The 17,047-nt window shown below is 36.8% G+C and overlaps 3 protein-coding genes across 4 annotated transcripts; 1 reads left to right on the top strand and 2 right to left on the bottom strand.

Annotated features, from left to right (window-relative positions):
• Window positions 1–870: 870 nt before the first annotated feature.
• On the bottom strand, window positions 871–15,905 carry LOC128181621 (uncharacterized). Of its 2 annotated transcripts, none has more exons than XM_052850092.1 (4): window positions 15,813–15,905; window positions 2,169–2,223; window positions 1,845–2,048; window positions 871–1,732 (listed from the first exon to the last, which is right to left on the bottom strand). In XM_052850092.1, exons 2-4 carry the CDS (start codon window positions 2,212–2,214, stop codon window positions 1,542–1,544), a joined length of 441 nt encoding a protein of 146 aa, XP_052706052.1. In that variant the 5' UTR covers window positions 2,215–2,223; window positions 15,813–15,905; the 3' UTR covers window positions 871–1,541. The 2 variants fall into 2 exon arrangements, with proteins under 2 accessions (XP_052706052.1, XP_052706051.1); XM_052850091.1 differs by lacking the exon at window positions 15,813–15,905 and adding an exon at window positions 8,390–8,450.
• On the top strand, window positions 11,334–14,759 carry LOC128181616 (zinc finger protein 862-like). The gene is made up of 3 exons (XM_052850086.1): window positions 11,334–11,526; window positions 11,923–14,238; window positions 14,341–14,759. The coding sequence occupies exons 1-3, from the start codon at window positions 11,478–11,480 to the stop codon at window positions 14,610–14,612; spliced, it is 2,637 nt and encodes an 878-aa protein (XP_052706046.1). The 5' UTR covers window positions 11,334–11,477; the 3' UTR covers window positions 14,613–14,759.
• Window positions 15,085–16,680, bottom strand: LOC128182169 (uncharacterized). Its single transcript, XM_052850775.1, has one exon. It carries the CDS (start codon window positions 16,132–16,134, stop codon window positions 15,085–15,087), a length of 1,050 nt encoding a protein of 349 aa, XP_052706735.1. The 5' UTR covers window positions 16,135–16,680.
• Window positions 16,681–17,047: the final 367 nt, after the last annotated feature.

Genomic DNA, 17,047 nt, shown 5'->3' with positions numbered 1-17,047 from the left:
ATATTGAAATATTTTATATTAAGAATAAAAAAAAAAACCCGATTCATCTTTCAAAACATCTAGAACCTCAAATTGAAAAGAAATTTTTAACATAATAGCAACACCCCTGCTACTGCTCGAGTAGGAGTTAAATCAAAGTACCGAAGAACTGACGGGAGTTTATTTTATAGATGTTTATTTATTTTAAAATCAGTTAAATGTTATTTTGCATGTCAAGTACAGGTAGTTTCTAATCTGTATTTGAATTACGCACATTTTTATAATATGAATTTGCGGACTTTTTCGACACAAGAATATTCATAAAAACCCCATATGAATCATGTTAAGTAATATTTCAAGATAGAATAAATTCAATCAAACTATGTATCAGTGATAGAAATATTTCTGGACAATTTATGGACCCAAGCAATATTGAACTCTCGTCTCGTTCAACCAAACACTCGGCAGTCGCTGTTAATCCCCGACAAGCAAGAGAGACTCTCTGCTTGTCGGAGATTTACGGAGACAGCCGAGCGTCGAGTTGAACGAGACTATATTGAACTCTGGCCTAAGAATACATACAACTACAAAAAATATCTAAATTGGTCGTACCATTTAAAATCTGATTATTTTCAAGGTATTTATAAATATGTTTCCTTGAAAAACAATGCTTTAGCAAACATTATTTCCAATTTATCAATTATTCTCAGGAACTAATTCTTGTCAGCGGCGATGATTTGTGCTTTGGTCCAAACACTGTTTCACTTTCGGTTTGTCAGAGTAATTGCATAGGAGAGTTGATTAAAATCAACTCCCAAAAATGCTTTATAGCCCCACTCATTGACCCAAGATTGTTCGACTTCTGGTGAACTGTGAGTATCGACAAGAAAAGTAATATCATATTTATTTCGACATTTTTCAAAAATATCTCGTCGTTTTATGTGATCTGACGCCAAACCCCGACAATTCAGATAACCAATCTTAATAGTACTCATGTTTACAGTGTAAAAAAAGATATACAAGAGACCTGCGGATCATCGTACTAGAATTTAAAAAAGAGTTGTACATGCAGTCATGCATAGTTTGATGCTTTTCTTTAAGTAACAAATTTTCCCTCCCCATTATTTCCGATTCCTGTACCATACAAAAATCGCACTTTCCCTCAACCCCTAGTCTCCGGTGTTTTAAGAAAAAATAAAAGTCACCCCATCATACAATATATATCTGCATGTAAATGTGTACATCAATAGGCGTGTTAAAGTATTTCGTAGAATAAAGTATAAAGGACACAATAATATAACCCAAACAAATAATTGTGCTTACTCAAATGTGACGGGCATTAGCACCAGTCAATGGATTTGACAGTCACTAGCAGAATGTACGCTTGAGTAATCACGATAGTATTTGTAAACACTTTTTTTTTGGTCATGTTTTGGTTTATTTATTTATATATTTGTTTAACCTCTGTTGACCTTTTTGAGTGAGACGAATGGGAATTCTTTGGTGTAAATTAACTTCAGTTTTTTCCTTTCATCATGACGAGTTAGTGTATGCTTTCCCGTTTATTTGCCGATTCCGAATCCAGCTTGTTGCAGATAGAGAGCTTCCTGGGCGGCCTGTGCTCCTGTTTCAGCTCCATATCCTCCTTGTCCACCCTGGGACAGCAGATAGGCGCCCAGACCCCCGAGTACCAGGGCAGTGATGGCGTTGTTGTTGGATGTGGTGGTGGTAGTAGTAGTAGTGGGGTTAGCGGCTGAAAAAAGAAAGGGTAATTATAGAAAAATCTGCTTCCTTTTCTCTCTCTCTCTCTCTCTCTCTCTTTTCAATATTTTTTTTATTAAAAGTTTTACAAAATCAATACTTACTTCCGCATACAGTTCCACTGAATCCATCATAGCAGACACACACGCCATCGAATGTTACGCCTGTGACGGCTCCTGTGATCGTCAAATGGTCTATGAGACAGAAGCCATTGTTGATAGAAGTACACGCAGTACTGGCTCCTGGACTTCCTGCTGCTGGAATGGTGCAGACTCCCCCTCCCAGTGCTGCTTGGGCTGCCTGAAAACCTAAATTCGTGGAAATTGACACACACTTTAGCTTACTGAAGATACCAATGACTCATCGATGTAGAAATGATCCAATAACCAAATATCTAGACACGGGAAGGAAATGTGAAATGTACTCACCCACGGCGACACAGAACACACAAAGGAGGACCTGGAGGGAGTGCATGGCGACTGGCTGAAGAATAATTTAAGTATGAATTATCTTGAAATATTCCAAACCACAAACATTATGACTTGCATATTTGATAATTCTTTAGTAATCCCAACCCAATCCCGAAAAAAAGAAATCACAAAAATAACAAATTTGAATTATTCAGTAACTTAGAGTTTATACACATGAGTATTCACCTTGGAGTTCCTAGGGAGTTGGACTGACTATTGAATGAACATCGGGCTTTATATAGGCAAATCTATATTTGCCAATTACAAGATATGAAATAAGTATGTGTATGAACACGATATTTTCTTCCTCAAAAGACATGCAGGCACAACGTTCCTATTGCGCAAGCACTCCTCATGTTTACACGTGCCTGGGAGAAATACTTTCCGGTCTAGTTCTAACTTCAAATATTTATAGACTACTGGTACATGGTACAGTAAATATGCCCGCATACATCTGCAGAATGATAAGTATGCTTCATATAGATATTTAGACACTTTCAGATGCTGGGATAAGGCTTGATTCTTTTTTACCATATCACTATTTTATTTTTAAAAAAATTATATGACCATGAGTTATAATAAAACAGCAACCAACTGAAATCGAAAATATCTACTGTATAACTAACATTACATGAACCTTGTCCATGTCTTCAAAAGGAAGAAAAGTTCCATCCTTTGTTCCAATATTGAAAGAATGTAGACAATGACATGGAAACGATTCTTGATTTTCTGCGATTCAAATGATAATTGTTTTGAAAGATATTGTCAACAATTAACAAGGCAGGAATTATCAACATTTGTGGCCTGGGTCTCCCCATCTGCCTTTCCTGTTTTTGGTTTAATCGATTGATTGTTTTGTTTTGTTTTTTTTCCGGGGGGGGGGGGGGGGGGTTGAAAGTAATATAAACTGTAAACAGGGAATTATTCGCCCCCGTTTAATTTCCAATCATTTCACCCTCGTTGTCAGCGGGTGAATTTAAGACTTGTTGATCTTCACTGTCTAATAAAGTAACAACTGTAACTGGGCGAATTCACAACAGAGCGAAACTGTTTGCAAGTGTAGAAGGGGGGGGGGGGGGGGTACACGGGACGAAAATAACCCTGTATACAGTATCTTGATTAAAATATAGATATAAAAGCAGTCATCTAAAAACACCCTACTTATTTGATGAAAGTTTTATAAATAAAGGGTTCTAAAAGTTTAATGGAAAAGGCATCTAAAAAATCCCCTATCCCCCTCCGGATAAGACATTTTGCATCTTAGCGGTTTTAACAAGTACAATTGAGTTTTACTTTTTACCCTATCAGCTTTAGATCATTGGGGTGGGGTATTATACAATTGTTTATATTATAAGTATGACAACTGCACGCTAGTTAAATGTGTAAATAATGCACACTGTTGTGAAACTGCTAAAACAACGCTTTTGTATTGCAAGTTGACAACCTCGAAATAAAAAAAAAATCCCTTGATATACATACATCTTAAATATGGTGAAACAAAACTATCATGAATTCAAGTAAGGCCAAAAAAAAAAATATTCACGTTTCCTGTCACCTGACCAAAAAAAATAGGGTAGGTAGGTAGGAAAAAAATTTTATTTTTAAAAAATATTTTATTTTTAAAAACTTTAAGAATGTGTGTTATAATGAGAAAAAAGTATGCTCACAGTGCACAGTATGTTAATGATGATTCAAAATTTCCAAAGGTCTATGTATTATTATGCATGTAATGTATAGAAAACAACCTGCAAGGGAAAAAAAATTTTTAATTAAAAATAAAAACTAATATTACTTGCAAAATTTAATCTACATGTGTATGAATGTATTTATCCTTTTCTGGATAAATATTTCTGTTTTGTTTAAGCTTAATGTTAATATCAAATCAGTGTCTGTACTTTCGTGTATTTGGGGTATTAGTCCAACCCTTTGACCCACTTACTATCGTACGTTATTATGTAGAGGATCTGTTTAATTTTCAAGATAATATAGACAGCAGTTTTATGATAATTTTAACATTTATTGCAGTTATTAACTAATAATAGGTTATTAACTAACTGTTATATATCAGGATTCAAAGTAATAAACATCGTTTTTGTAATTTCCAATGCATAGTATGTTGTTGCATCACCCGTATTTATAAACCCTGAAAATAAGATAGTTGCAAGTTATACTATAACCACAAGGTTAATTTATGCAGTAAAAATGTCTGTATATTAGTTTACTATCATTATTTTGCCAGTGAGGTCAGTTTACACGATTGTGAATTTAGAAGACCGGGCACTTTCACTTCTCTATTTGAGGAAATTCTGGCGAAGTTACCGATCACCATCATCATCACAAAAAAAAACTTTTAGGGTCGGAGGATAAAAGATAGGGTCGGTCGGGCGACAGGAAACAGGAATAATTTTTTTTTGGCCTAATTAAAGATCAATTCAGTTAAATGAGTACAAATAAACAACACATAAGCATATGCACGAAGATCATCGACAGTACATGTAAACCATACCTATTTAAAAAGAATAACAATCGATGTTTAATATGAAGGTAATTGATCACTTAATCCTAGAATTAATAAGATTAATGAATTTGATTTCTGAAAATTCAAGGAGGTGTGCATGTGAAATTTTAGAATCTTCAAGAATCTTCAAGTTGACAAACGCTTGGCAATAGATCTAGAATTGATACACACTCTGCACGTTTCTAATACATATTTTTAAGTATTATCAAAGATGCCTAATGCATAGGAGTAATAAAAATAACAATACAAACATAACCTCATAATGATTTTATTGGCGATTTAGGCCACGGCTGCTTACAATAAGGGAGCCAGGCATCAATTATTGCCTTGTTGGGCATCCCCAGACAATACAAGCAAGAATGGTGAGCCCTGGGAACAGATGCTCACCTGCTTGATCACCTAGTATAGATTAAAATGCAAATACAATGTCAAAAATAGGAGATAGTTGAGCACTACTGGTGAGCCAAATAGACACATGGAGAGCTCCCACTCCTGGTAAACTTGTTTACAGCCGTGACGATTGGGTTGGTGGAAGATCAGATGGACCAATGAGTGTTTCTCTGAAATTATAACAAGAAAAACACGAGAGAGCAGCGGAACTAAGTATAGCAAACGTTTAAACATTTACATTGGGGAAAAAAAAAATTGACGGGTTTGGGAGGGAGGGAGGGGTGAATTTTTTCGAGAAGACTGACGAACTTGTGTATGACGTCACAGATTTGGTTGAGGTTACTAATATCCGAAAGGCCAAAAGAGCCTGAGAACACTGATAATAGTACATTAAAGGCAAGACCCATTGAATATTGAAATAAGCATATTGGCCCTTCGACAATATATAAATAGTGCCTGTTTGGGAGGGTAACAGTTGAATAAGACACCCCGAGAAAACCATTGTCAACCGACGCGAAGCGGAGGTTGACAATGGTTTTCGAGGGGTGTCAATTTCAACTGTTATCCTCCCAAACAGGCACTATTTATTTTGTTATACTGAATGTCTTTTTTTAAATTTTTAAGAAAATTTTACTGCTTTTATATAGGAATAACGTGAATTCTACAGCGAACCGTACGCGCATAATTTTCGCGCATGTAACAATTTTTAATGTTACCCGTTGCCAAGTGCGTTGCTAACGCTGAGGGTAATAGTAAATATTATTAACTGCGTCTTAACCAATCAGATTTCAGTATTTAACATGAAAGTATAACAAATGGATTTAACCCTGAATGATTAAGGTAATTATCCATACGTCACAAAACAACGTCTGACGTAATTCACGCGTTATTACGTTTTTTCCGTGCCCAATCTAATCGAAACCTAACGCTACGGTGTACATGTGTTTCAAAACAAAAAAATCAAGCTGATCTAGAAATTAATTCAAAACAAATCATTAAAAATCCTGAAAACTGCAATCAATTAGCCTATTACTCAGCGAAATGAAAATTTGACTGGGTTGTGTCGATTGAGTACTCGTTTTGAAAATATAGACCGCTTACTTTTGTCCTGCATAAACATCAATTCATTACAAGGCTGAACTTAATCCAATTCTTTGAACATTAATCCCTGAAAGTCCATAAACATCCAAAATGAAATCCTGACCGAGATCTATATATATTCCAGTGCATAAATAAGGGAGATAAATACACAAGGGGAAATAATTTGACTTATTTCATCTTTATCCTATATTCGCTTAGCAACGAGCATAGATATATTTTCAACAACAAAAAATGTTTTTAGAATTAAAATCATGCGCTGAAGAAAAGTTATTTCATTTTAAGAACAGTCTTTAAAACCATTAAAAAAAGGTTGAATAGAGGTTCTGTCTTAAAGGCATATCAGGTAGTTAGCATTATCCACGCGTGTGACTGCAATTTCTAAATACCGATCTCGATCCATAATACTTACCGATATCCAAAGATACAATCTTTTGCGGTTTAAATAATACATATTAATCAACAGTTTGTTTAAATCATGTTTTCTAATTAACAATAATTTTAACATATTTTTTTAGAATGATGAAATAATAAACCTATGCACAATTTAAATTTTACGGATCTTTTTTCAAAATATATATTTTAATGATTTTTACCCAAAATACGCCCATTGTGATCCTGAAAAGGCCGGTCCCTTGGGTAAATTTATTTCCAGTTGATTAAGGGCGTTAAGGTTTAAATAATATCAAAATTTTAGAGAATTCTGTACGTAAATAAAATTTTAAGAGCTTAAATTCTCTTTGAAAATTTATTTCATTTTATCTCATTTGTATGCGGATTTATCTTTTTTTGATAAATAAGCAAGTGTAACATAAAAATTTTTGATTTGAAATAATAATTCCTTTATTTTACATAGGATATAAGTCAAAAAATGATTTTGTGAAATTCAAATTTCAGGCTTAGAATTATATTCTCTATGTATGAAAAAGCGCCATTTTCTGCAATCGGTTCTATTTTTAGCAACGACCCTAGCTCTTATATTACCGATGGACCACCCAACAGGGTAAAATTTGATGAGAAGATATCCTCAGATACATGTTTGAAAAATATGAAAAAATTCTGTACGCATTTTATTTATCTAGTGGGGTATGGACCATTACCTTAAATCCTATTATCAAAGATGCCTAATGCATAGGAGTAATAAAAATAACAATACAAACATAACCTCATAATGATTTTATTGGCGATTTAGGCCACGGCTGCTTACAATAAGGGAGCCAGGCATCAATTATTGCCTTGTTGGGCATCCCCAGACAATACAAGCAAGAATGGTGAGCCCTGGGAACAGATGCTCACCTGCTTGATCACCTAGTATAGATTAAAATGCAAATACAATGTCAAATAGGAGATAGTTGAGCACTACTGGTGAGCCAAATAGACGCCATGAGACTATGCCAAGGCATAAGCTGCGCCACCAGTAGGGCAATCCCCCGACCGTTAAGCTTGGACCCAATAAAGAATAAAGTCAATTTGAGTAAATTTTGTATGTTATAAACAAAATAATGGGCTGTCAAAAATCAAAATGGCACTCATGCCACAAGAAAATGAAATAGCTTGCCACAAAAAATTGTAATAAAGGCAAATTCAAATACTTGATCTTATCACATGACCAAGACAATACCACAAAATGATACTAGGTGTGAAATTACAATACCATAGACCTTCAATAGTCTATGAACAAATAATCTATGACCCAACAATTAGTCATAGCGCAGCCATGGCCCATTCTGCCCAACTCTAGGTGACACTTTGACGCTTGAATCATTCAAAAATGCTTGCAATGCCTGTTGCAATCTGTACAAAAACATGTCATTTCCCATTCCAGAAAGGTGGACCTTATCTTTGCAAAACATGCCTGTGTTGGCTTTATGTAATTCAGGGTACCTGATGTACTTTCCCCCCAACCCGATTAAAAGAGTAGCCACATAACTATTAACCCGCATTCTAGTTCTCTCCATGGCCGGCTGATTAATACCCCCCCCTCCAATGGGAGAATTTGGGACCATATAATTATGGTGGAAGGTAGTAATTGAATTAGTTTTTCTATCACGGTTTTTAGTTTGTCACGCAGGTCGGCTGATTTAGCGTGCCTATCACCTATTTTGGCCCCTTTGGAAGCGGGGATGTTGTTACCACCACAATGGATGACTAACATATGGGGTGCATTTTGTACCTTAAGCAGTGTTCTAACTTTTGAACAAATCTCTTCCACCCTCATTCCCCCTTTGCCTTGCCAAAATATGGTAGCATTATGGCGATCTAGCTCTAGGTTGGCACCATACTGGGATTTTCTAGCATAGCAAAATGCATGCTTGACAATGGAAGAACCAAGGATCCATATCGTTCTAGGACCTAAAAAATGGTTATTAAACAAAATTTAAAATACTAATTGTGTTGGGTGACATTAGCCCTAATTTCTTATGTACCTGTACATACAATGGGACTTCCATCTCCCCTTGCTAGCAATATCATGTGCGCTGGTACCCGAGACACAAGCAGCGGACGCTGCCCCAATGCGGAACGAATGAGGTTTGTATGATTGGTTGTCTAACCCCAATTTTTTGAGTGCTAAATTAAATACTGATGCAACTTGGTACCTAGTGACTGGTCTTCCTGAAAGGTGGCAAAAAAATGCCCCCGGGTTGGTGGGTCTTGCCTGCATGAATGATTGAACTATGCGTACAGGACATATTGGCAGTAGTGTGGGGGTTAGCGATATACTTGAACCTTTTCCTTCCTGGTCAGTTTTTGAATGTCTAAGAAAAATGTGAACAGTATTGTTGTGTGCGAGATAGGTTACATCCCCATATTGAATGGCATGACCTGGGTCTTGCAACGAGTTATGTACCAGCTCCCCCATTCTAAAATACCCGAAAAATGCTGTGGAGAATATGGCTGAGAACAGTGTTGATTCATAGGTTGATTTACATATTGTAGGCATTAAATGGATGATGCTGGATAGGATTTCGAATGAAAGTGGTTTTCGGTCGTCAACCCGCCCATTCCTACGACTAAGCCCAACCAAGACTTTCTTAAGTACAAACGCCTGTGTTGGGTCAGGCAGGCTGCGGATCTTGCAGAAGTATGATATCCCTGATATGTATGATTTAACTGTATTAGGTGAAAACTGCTTATAAGACAAGTATGCGACAAAATCAACCAACTGATTGGGATGGGGAGGCCACTCTTCTACTTGATAATAAGCCCTACGAAAGGAGTTGAAAGCATTGATTGCAGTGTCATACAATTTCTTTGTATTGTCAGACATGGAGTATCTCAAGAGCTCTTGAGATCTAAGTTGGAGATGACTTGAAGAAAGGACTGGGGAATTACTGATGGCTCTTCCTCTGAGTCTGGGAAGCTGGCCTGGAAACGCAACCATTGCTGTCGAGAAAGAGCATCAGCTTTAGTATTATCGAGACCCATTATATGTGTTGCCTTGAACTGGATATTGTACACTAACCCTTGCAAAACTAACTTCCTTAACAAGTGCATGACTCTACTAGACTTGGATGTTTGAGTATTGAGAATTGATACCAGGGCTTGGTTGTCTGTATGAAGAATAACTCTCTTGCCAGCTAGTTTTGTACCCCAAATACTAAATGCCATGGCGATTGGTACTAGTTCAAGAAATGTAATGTCCCTAATGACTTCTGTCCCTTCCCACTGTGCTGGCCAGCGCATAAATGCCCATTGCTTTTGCAGGATTGCCCCACAACCTAACTCTATATTCCCTGCACTATCTGTAAACAACTCAAATTCGTAATCATTGGACCAATCTATAATTTTGTATGATGTGATTCCATTGAAACAATCCAAGAACACTAGCCACATCTGTAAGTCTGCCTTCATTTCTAAGCTAACCCTGGGCTTGTGGTGTGGTTTCGATAGTCCGCAGGTAGAATCGTAAAGCCTTCTAACAAAAACCCTACCAGCTGGGATAGCCCTAATGCAAAAGTTGAGCAAACCTGTGAGAGATTGAAGCTCTTTCAATGTAACCTTACGCTTATCTAATAAGGACAAAAGCTGTGCTTTGAGTTGCTGCAATTTCTCCACAGGTATTCTGATTGACATATTGATGGTGTCAATTTCTAAACCTAAGTAAACTAAATTGGTTGTGGGCCCAAGGGTTTTTTCATGTGCCAATGGCACCCCCAACTCTAAACAGATAAAACTAAAGATTGACATAAGGTTAGCACAATCCTGAGTGCCCTTTCTACCTGCTACCAAAAAATCATCCAAATAGTGAACAACATCATTGCTTTTGGCTTGCTGCTTGAGGGCCCACTCTAAGAATGTTGAGAATTTCTCAAATTTTGAGCAGCTTATAGAAAACCCAAAAGGTAAACACTTATCCACAAATATTTTACCCTGAATTCTATACCCCAGTAACTGGAAATCAGATTTGTGAACTGGCAATAATCTAAAAGCATTTTTTATGTCTAAACGTGCTACCAGCGCTTCATGACCTAGCTTAGAGAGCATGTTTAACGCCTCATCAAAAGAAGAATACCTAACTGAACAATACTTTTTGTCTATAAAATCATTTACACTGGCTCCAGGGGGGTGGGATAGATGGTGTATTAATCTATATGAGCCTCCCTTTTTTGGTACCATGCCTACTGGTGACAACCTTAGGTCTTTCAAAGGGGGGTCATCAAATGGGCCTGCTACTCTGCCCAATGTAATTTCCTGTGATACTAATTGAACTGCTTGGTATTCTAACCCTGACATGGATTTGAGATTTTTGCAATCAGTGGCTACTCGTGGACCCTCATAGCAAAGCTTAAAGCCAAACGAAAATCCCTGTATTAATTCTTAGGCCACTAAACTGAGTGGATAATCAACTAAAAATTCCCGTAATTTTGAAACTTTGACTGGGCTAGCAGCAATGTTACTGAGGTCTAAATGACTGGGAGTAAGGGGCACGACTGGCTGCACTTGGGGCTGAGCCCAGTGTTTTCAATAAGAGCCGGCAACCGGCAAAATTAACCGCCTGTAGAATAAAATTTTCCGGCTGAGATTTCCGTCTTTAAAAAATTCTGCCGATATTCTCCCTTAGGAGCTTGATTAGCCTAGTACCCGAGGCCTTCTGCACTCGGAAGGCCTCGGGTACTAGGCTAGAGCTAGTTAATATCAAAATCCTAATCGTTAATGCGTTTGAAAATATGGCATCAAAATAGTAACACGTCAATGACCCAGATCAACGTGAACTGGTTCCCACCATATGTCAAACGATCGAGTCAACAACATGTCCGAAGATGTCGAAGAGGAAAATAAACGATTTCTTTCTTCCTGTCTCCAAACGAGGTAAAACAATAGTTTTTAATATATTATTTCTAGAGACTGGTGTATCTTTTTTGACATAACATAACTTTTAACTTCACGAATCTACATTCTTTCAAAATTCAAGGTAAAGATCAACCAGAATTTCCTCCTAACTTGAAATTTCTCGTGATTGTTATTTCGTAACTCGAAGGAAAGTCAGTTTAATTAATTTTTGCTACATTTAACAAACAGACTACCACGAAGTACTGTACTAATTTTTTCTCCCTCAGAACTTAACTTTTTTGTTCCCAAAGTAAAAATATTTTCCTAGACTCTGTGTTGTAGCTTGAATTTGCAGAAACATTTTCAGTGATTGTTTTACTGCATAAATCGATCTTCATACGTTTCTGATTTTTGATTTTATTTTTTTAATTGTAGGTACTAACTCTGAAAATCTTGACATAAATCAAAATATTTGCCAGCCAAATGAGTTAATGCAGACAGAAAGATCATCAACAAATGTCACTAATCCCAGTCAGAGCCAGAGTAACTGTGATGTTTCCACTGTTCTGACATGTACAAGTCTTTCAGAAAATGAACATGTAAAATTAATTGAGTCATGTTTTCCTGACATTGAAAAAAATGATATTTCTAACAAGATTCATCACTACATGCTTTGCAGCAAGAGTGACTGTTGCTCTATAACTTCAAACGAAAAATTTGATCATGCTTGGCTGAACTCAAAAGACTTGTCTTTCTGTAGGATTACAAGGTTATGGCATTTCGTTTTTGTCGAGGGACAAGGAGTCTACTGTCTACTTTGTAGGAAACATAATATTAAAAATCCGAGAAACAGATCAGCTGTATTTGCAGATGAACCAAGTAAAAGGTTTAGGAAGTTAGCTTTGCAGGAACACCTGAAAACAAAATGTCATGAAGCAGCAAAATATAGTGAATCTTTAAGCAGAGTCTCAGTTTTTCAAAAAGATATTGATAGAAAATTAGAAGTCAAAAATGAAATTTTATTCCAAGCCTTCTATTCTCATTTATTTGTTGCGGATCAGATGATTGCAAACTTTAAGATTAACAAACTAATGAAGTTCATAGAGCACATTGGATTGAATGATTTGAAATATTTCAGTCACAGATCAGCAGGGTCGCAAAGGGAAGTTTTACTAACTTTATCAGATACTTTGAAAAATGATTTAATTAAAAAGTTACAATCTTCAAACTGCTATGGATTAATGATTGATGATTTATCTGATGTGTCATCACTGGAACAGATGATTGTGTACATTCAATACTTTGACCAAGAGCATGGGAGTGTTCAAACTGATTTCCTTTTCATTGCAAATTTATTGGAAAAGTCGGACTCGGCAAATTCTGAAACTCTTTTCAAGGTACTTTGTGAAAATTTTGAAGCCATGAATCTAGATAAGGCGAAGATAACTGGTTTGTGCACAGATGGTGCAAGTGTGATGATTGGTAAAAAAGATGGCTTAAGTGCTAAACTGAAACAGCTGAACAAAGGTCTGATTGCAACTCATTGTGTATGTCATCGGTTGGCATTAGCATGTACTGACACCAATTCTAATCTCAAGTGTGTTGGTAATGTAGAGACATACATGCTACAGCTTTGGAAATTATTTCATTATTCTCCAAAGAAGATGGCTTGTTTTTTGAAACACCTTGAGGGTTACAGAAGCCTTGTACTCAACTCATCAGAAAGACAGAAGTGTGTAAAAATTCTGAAACGGGCATGTAAAACCAGATGGTTGAGTTTTGAAGCATCAGTTGCTGCTGCAATGGAAGATCTGATTCCTTTAGTTCAAACTCTAAGTGATCTCTCTGAAAGCGATGCTGCAGCATATGGATTACTAAAAAAATTGCATTCTGCCCATTTTGTAGGTTTGCTCTTTATTCTTCATGCAATTTTACCAATTCTGGGAAAAATTAGTAGGATTTTTCAGAAGAGTTATCTGAATTTTAGTTCAATTCAGCCTACTTTAGACAGTGCAGTTCAAGAACTGAAACAGATAAAAAGTGAAAAAAGTCCAATTGAGTCGGCTAAATGTGAATTAAGTGAGGGTGGAAAGCTTGAGCTACTAGATATTACAATAAATCAAAATACTGAACACCAGCTTGGACAGACACTTAACAACTATGTTTCTGCATTAGTGGAAAATATTGAAAGACGCTTTCCTGATGTTCCAATTTTAGCTGCTCTCAATATTTTCAATCCCTGCCACATTCCTGATAAGGACAATGAAAGCTTCAATTCATATGGTGATGATTCTGTTGAAATTATTCACCAGCAGTTTCTCTCAAAATGTTGTACCCTTGCAGAAGTAAAAGCTGAATGGAACTTGATGAAATTTCATATTGCTCAAAAGAAGAGTAAAATACCTGTCAATCCATCAGATGGTCTTACTCCCTTGGAATGGTGTTTGAGTGACATAATGAAGCACAAAAATGAATACAATTACATGTGCCCCTTTTTAACAAAAGTTGTAGAATTGATACTTACAATGCCACTTTCCAATGCCTGGCCAGAAAGAGGTGCCTCAAAAGTAAAGATCATTAAAACTGATCTGAGAAACAGACTCAAAAATGATATGTTAAATGGATTGCTTCATATTGCTGTAAATGGCCCAGAGTTGTGCACAGAGGAGTGTGATTGTTTAGTTACTAATGCAGTTGAGAAGTGGATCACTGACAAGAAAAGGAGGAAACTTCCTACCAGTAGGACTTCAGGTAAATTTTTTCCAGTAGGATTGATAAAAGATAATCTTGAGATCTAGTCACATTCTGAGACCTTATGTCCTAACTATGATTTAAACTCATTAAATGTTATAGTTACAGGAGAGGACAGCATGAAAACATATATGGAGGCAGAAGTCCAGACTGAGTCGGAATCTCTCTTATCATATGGCACTGAAGTTGGTGATGAAGATGAAGCTGATGATGTTGGATCAACCTGTGGTGATGATGACCATGAAAAAGACAGACTTTTGGAAAATACTCTACTTCAATTAAAAATAGCAAAAAATCTCAGGGAAGCACAGCAATACAGCAAAACTGTCAATTTTGAAAGTGAATCTGATTGGAATTCAGATGATGACTTTTAAGAATTAAGTTGTGTAATGCATCAACATGAAATTAAAAAATAGAGTTTTGATTGATGTTTTTATTGAAAGGTAGATTCATGTGAAATGGAGTAAATATACAGTATATTCATCATAAAAGTTTAGCACATAAATATTTTTATTAGCTGTAATTTGGTTAAAAAAATGTTCAAGAATTTTTTTTACATATTGGTAAATAGAGAAAAAACAGTCTTTAAAATGGCACTATTTAAGGTAAAATTAAGCAGTTGCTAGCAGTAGAAATTTCATAAAACTTATACTTTTAGATGGCCTTAGAAGCAGCAAAAGTACCTTCAAAAATGATTATTTTCGTTTTCGGCAGGGGGGCTTCGCCCCCCTGGTCCCCCCACCAGGGCTCTGCCCTGGACCCGCTGGGGGCCTAGGGCGGCCCCCAGACCCCTCGCCGAGATTAGGTTGCCTGCTGTTCCAAATTTTTTTCCTTCTATTCAAAAACTTATTGAAAACACTGGGCTGAGGGCCTCCTTGGGAGCTGAGGCCGCCATGCTGTCTGCCCACCACCAGACCTAAAATTCAAACTAGATCCTGAAGGTGTCTTATGCCTAATGTAAGGGTGATTGAGTGAACACAAAATACATTCATGTTTGTATTGGCACTGGTATTTGCTACATTGCCCCTTATAATTGAAATCATAGCACTTCAATAGAGGGGTCTGCTGTGATTGTATCTGGGTACCAGTTATATGTGTGCTGTACATGTACAAGAGCCATAGCTCTTGATCAACAATGGCAAATGACATGGAGGGGTTAGCCTCCTTTTTCAGCCTAAATTGTATATCATAATCCCGCCATCCTAATGTCTTAACTCTACTTGCCCCCAACCTAATTGTATGCATGTATTTGAACAATTGTACAGCTGCGTCGGGATGTGCTGATGTATATATGGAGGCGAAAATAAAAAATGCGTCTGTCCACACCTGTATATCAGTAATGGTCTTAGCCTTTGACATGGGTGCCAAGGTGAGGGTACCCTCTTTCATGGAAAATAATTTTATGTCATCATTGGGGTCACCCCCATCCAAGTTAGCAATTAAAAGGCCCAAATTGACATACTCCCCATTTGCGATTTTAATTTTTAATCTATTAGGCACCACATGGCCCAAATCACTTTCGTAACTCTGTGTTTGGGCAAAACAATTGTCAGAAATAATTTCAGGCACTGTACCTGTACATTGATCAAGGCCCGCCATGCTTGGCTGTAGCGACTCAATGGGCATTGGTTGCGTCCCCATGCCTGACTGTAGCGGCTCGATGGGCATTGGCTGTGTCCGATTTTGGCCTAGAATATCCGCCACCGCTTGGGACACTTGTTGCAACTGCTCGCTGGAGAGCAACGATGTTGTCGTCTGTGCTGGTGCCACTGGGTCAATAGATATGGGTGCTGACTGAGCTTGGGGGTGAGCAGCAACTGCCCCATGGTGGTGCCTGGGTTGCCTCTTGGACCTCGTCGTTGGCTGGGCCGGCTCTCGATTTTTTCTTTTTGGCATGCCGAATTGCTCGGAATGTAAATACAAAACAAAAATATATCAGGTTAAGAAATAGAAAAATGCATTAATACGCCAGAAATTACGTGTAGACCGATGGACATGCTGCTGTCTGCACGCGGATGAAGCTTATACCATCCCCACAAATCGACAAGAATAATCGGTCATCGGATCATTTTGTTTACCTAATTACCGCTTCAACAATCATATTTATCACCACAAATTACTTGAACGTTAGTATCTTGACAAATTACGGGCCGAAATACAGATTTGTGAGGCGAAATTTAAAGACACCTTACCCTTTGAATTTTTTCGAGAAGACTGACGAACTTGTGTATGACGTCACAGATTTGGTTGAGGTTACTAATATCCGAAAGGCCAAAAGAGCCTGAGAACACTGATAATAGTACATTAAAGGCAAGACCCATTGAATATTGAAATAAGCATATTGGCCCTTCGATAAATGGATTTAACCCTGAATGATTAAATCCTAATATTTTAACAAAAATTGATTGTACATGTATCTAAATGCGAGTTCATAAACATTCAAATACATGTAGCTTTCATACGGTTTTGTAAAGATACTAAGAGTAAAAAAATGAAAATGAGAATGTATACGTGTTGTAAAGTTGTAAGTAATACAGATAAAGAATTTACAACCACACACAAGGACAAATTACAATTGTAAACGTTTTGAGTTGCTCCTATTCAAAGAAGTATTCTCATATTTTGAAATCAGTTTCGTTTCATGGGCTCAAATTTGATAAGAAACATTAAATTCTAGTCTATGCTTACTGAGTATTGATTTAAAAAACAATAATCTATTCGCACTTATGTATACATCTATCTTGTTGGGGAATACATATTTAATTTAGAGTTATAGCATCTTTTTAATTATTGTGTTTATTTCATTTAC

The sequence above is a fragment of the Crassostrea angulata genome, chromosome 4, assembly GCF_025612915.1.
Source record: "Crassostrea angulata isolate pt1a10 chromosome 4, ASM2561291v2, whole genome shotgun sequence".
Classification (NCBI taxonomy): Eukaryota; Metazoa; Mollusca; class Bivalvia; order Ostreida; family Ostreidae; genus Magallana; species Magallana angulata.
This window is presented reverse-complemented; position numbering and strand designations above follow the sequence as displayed.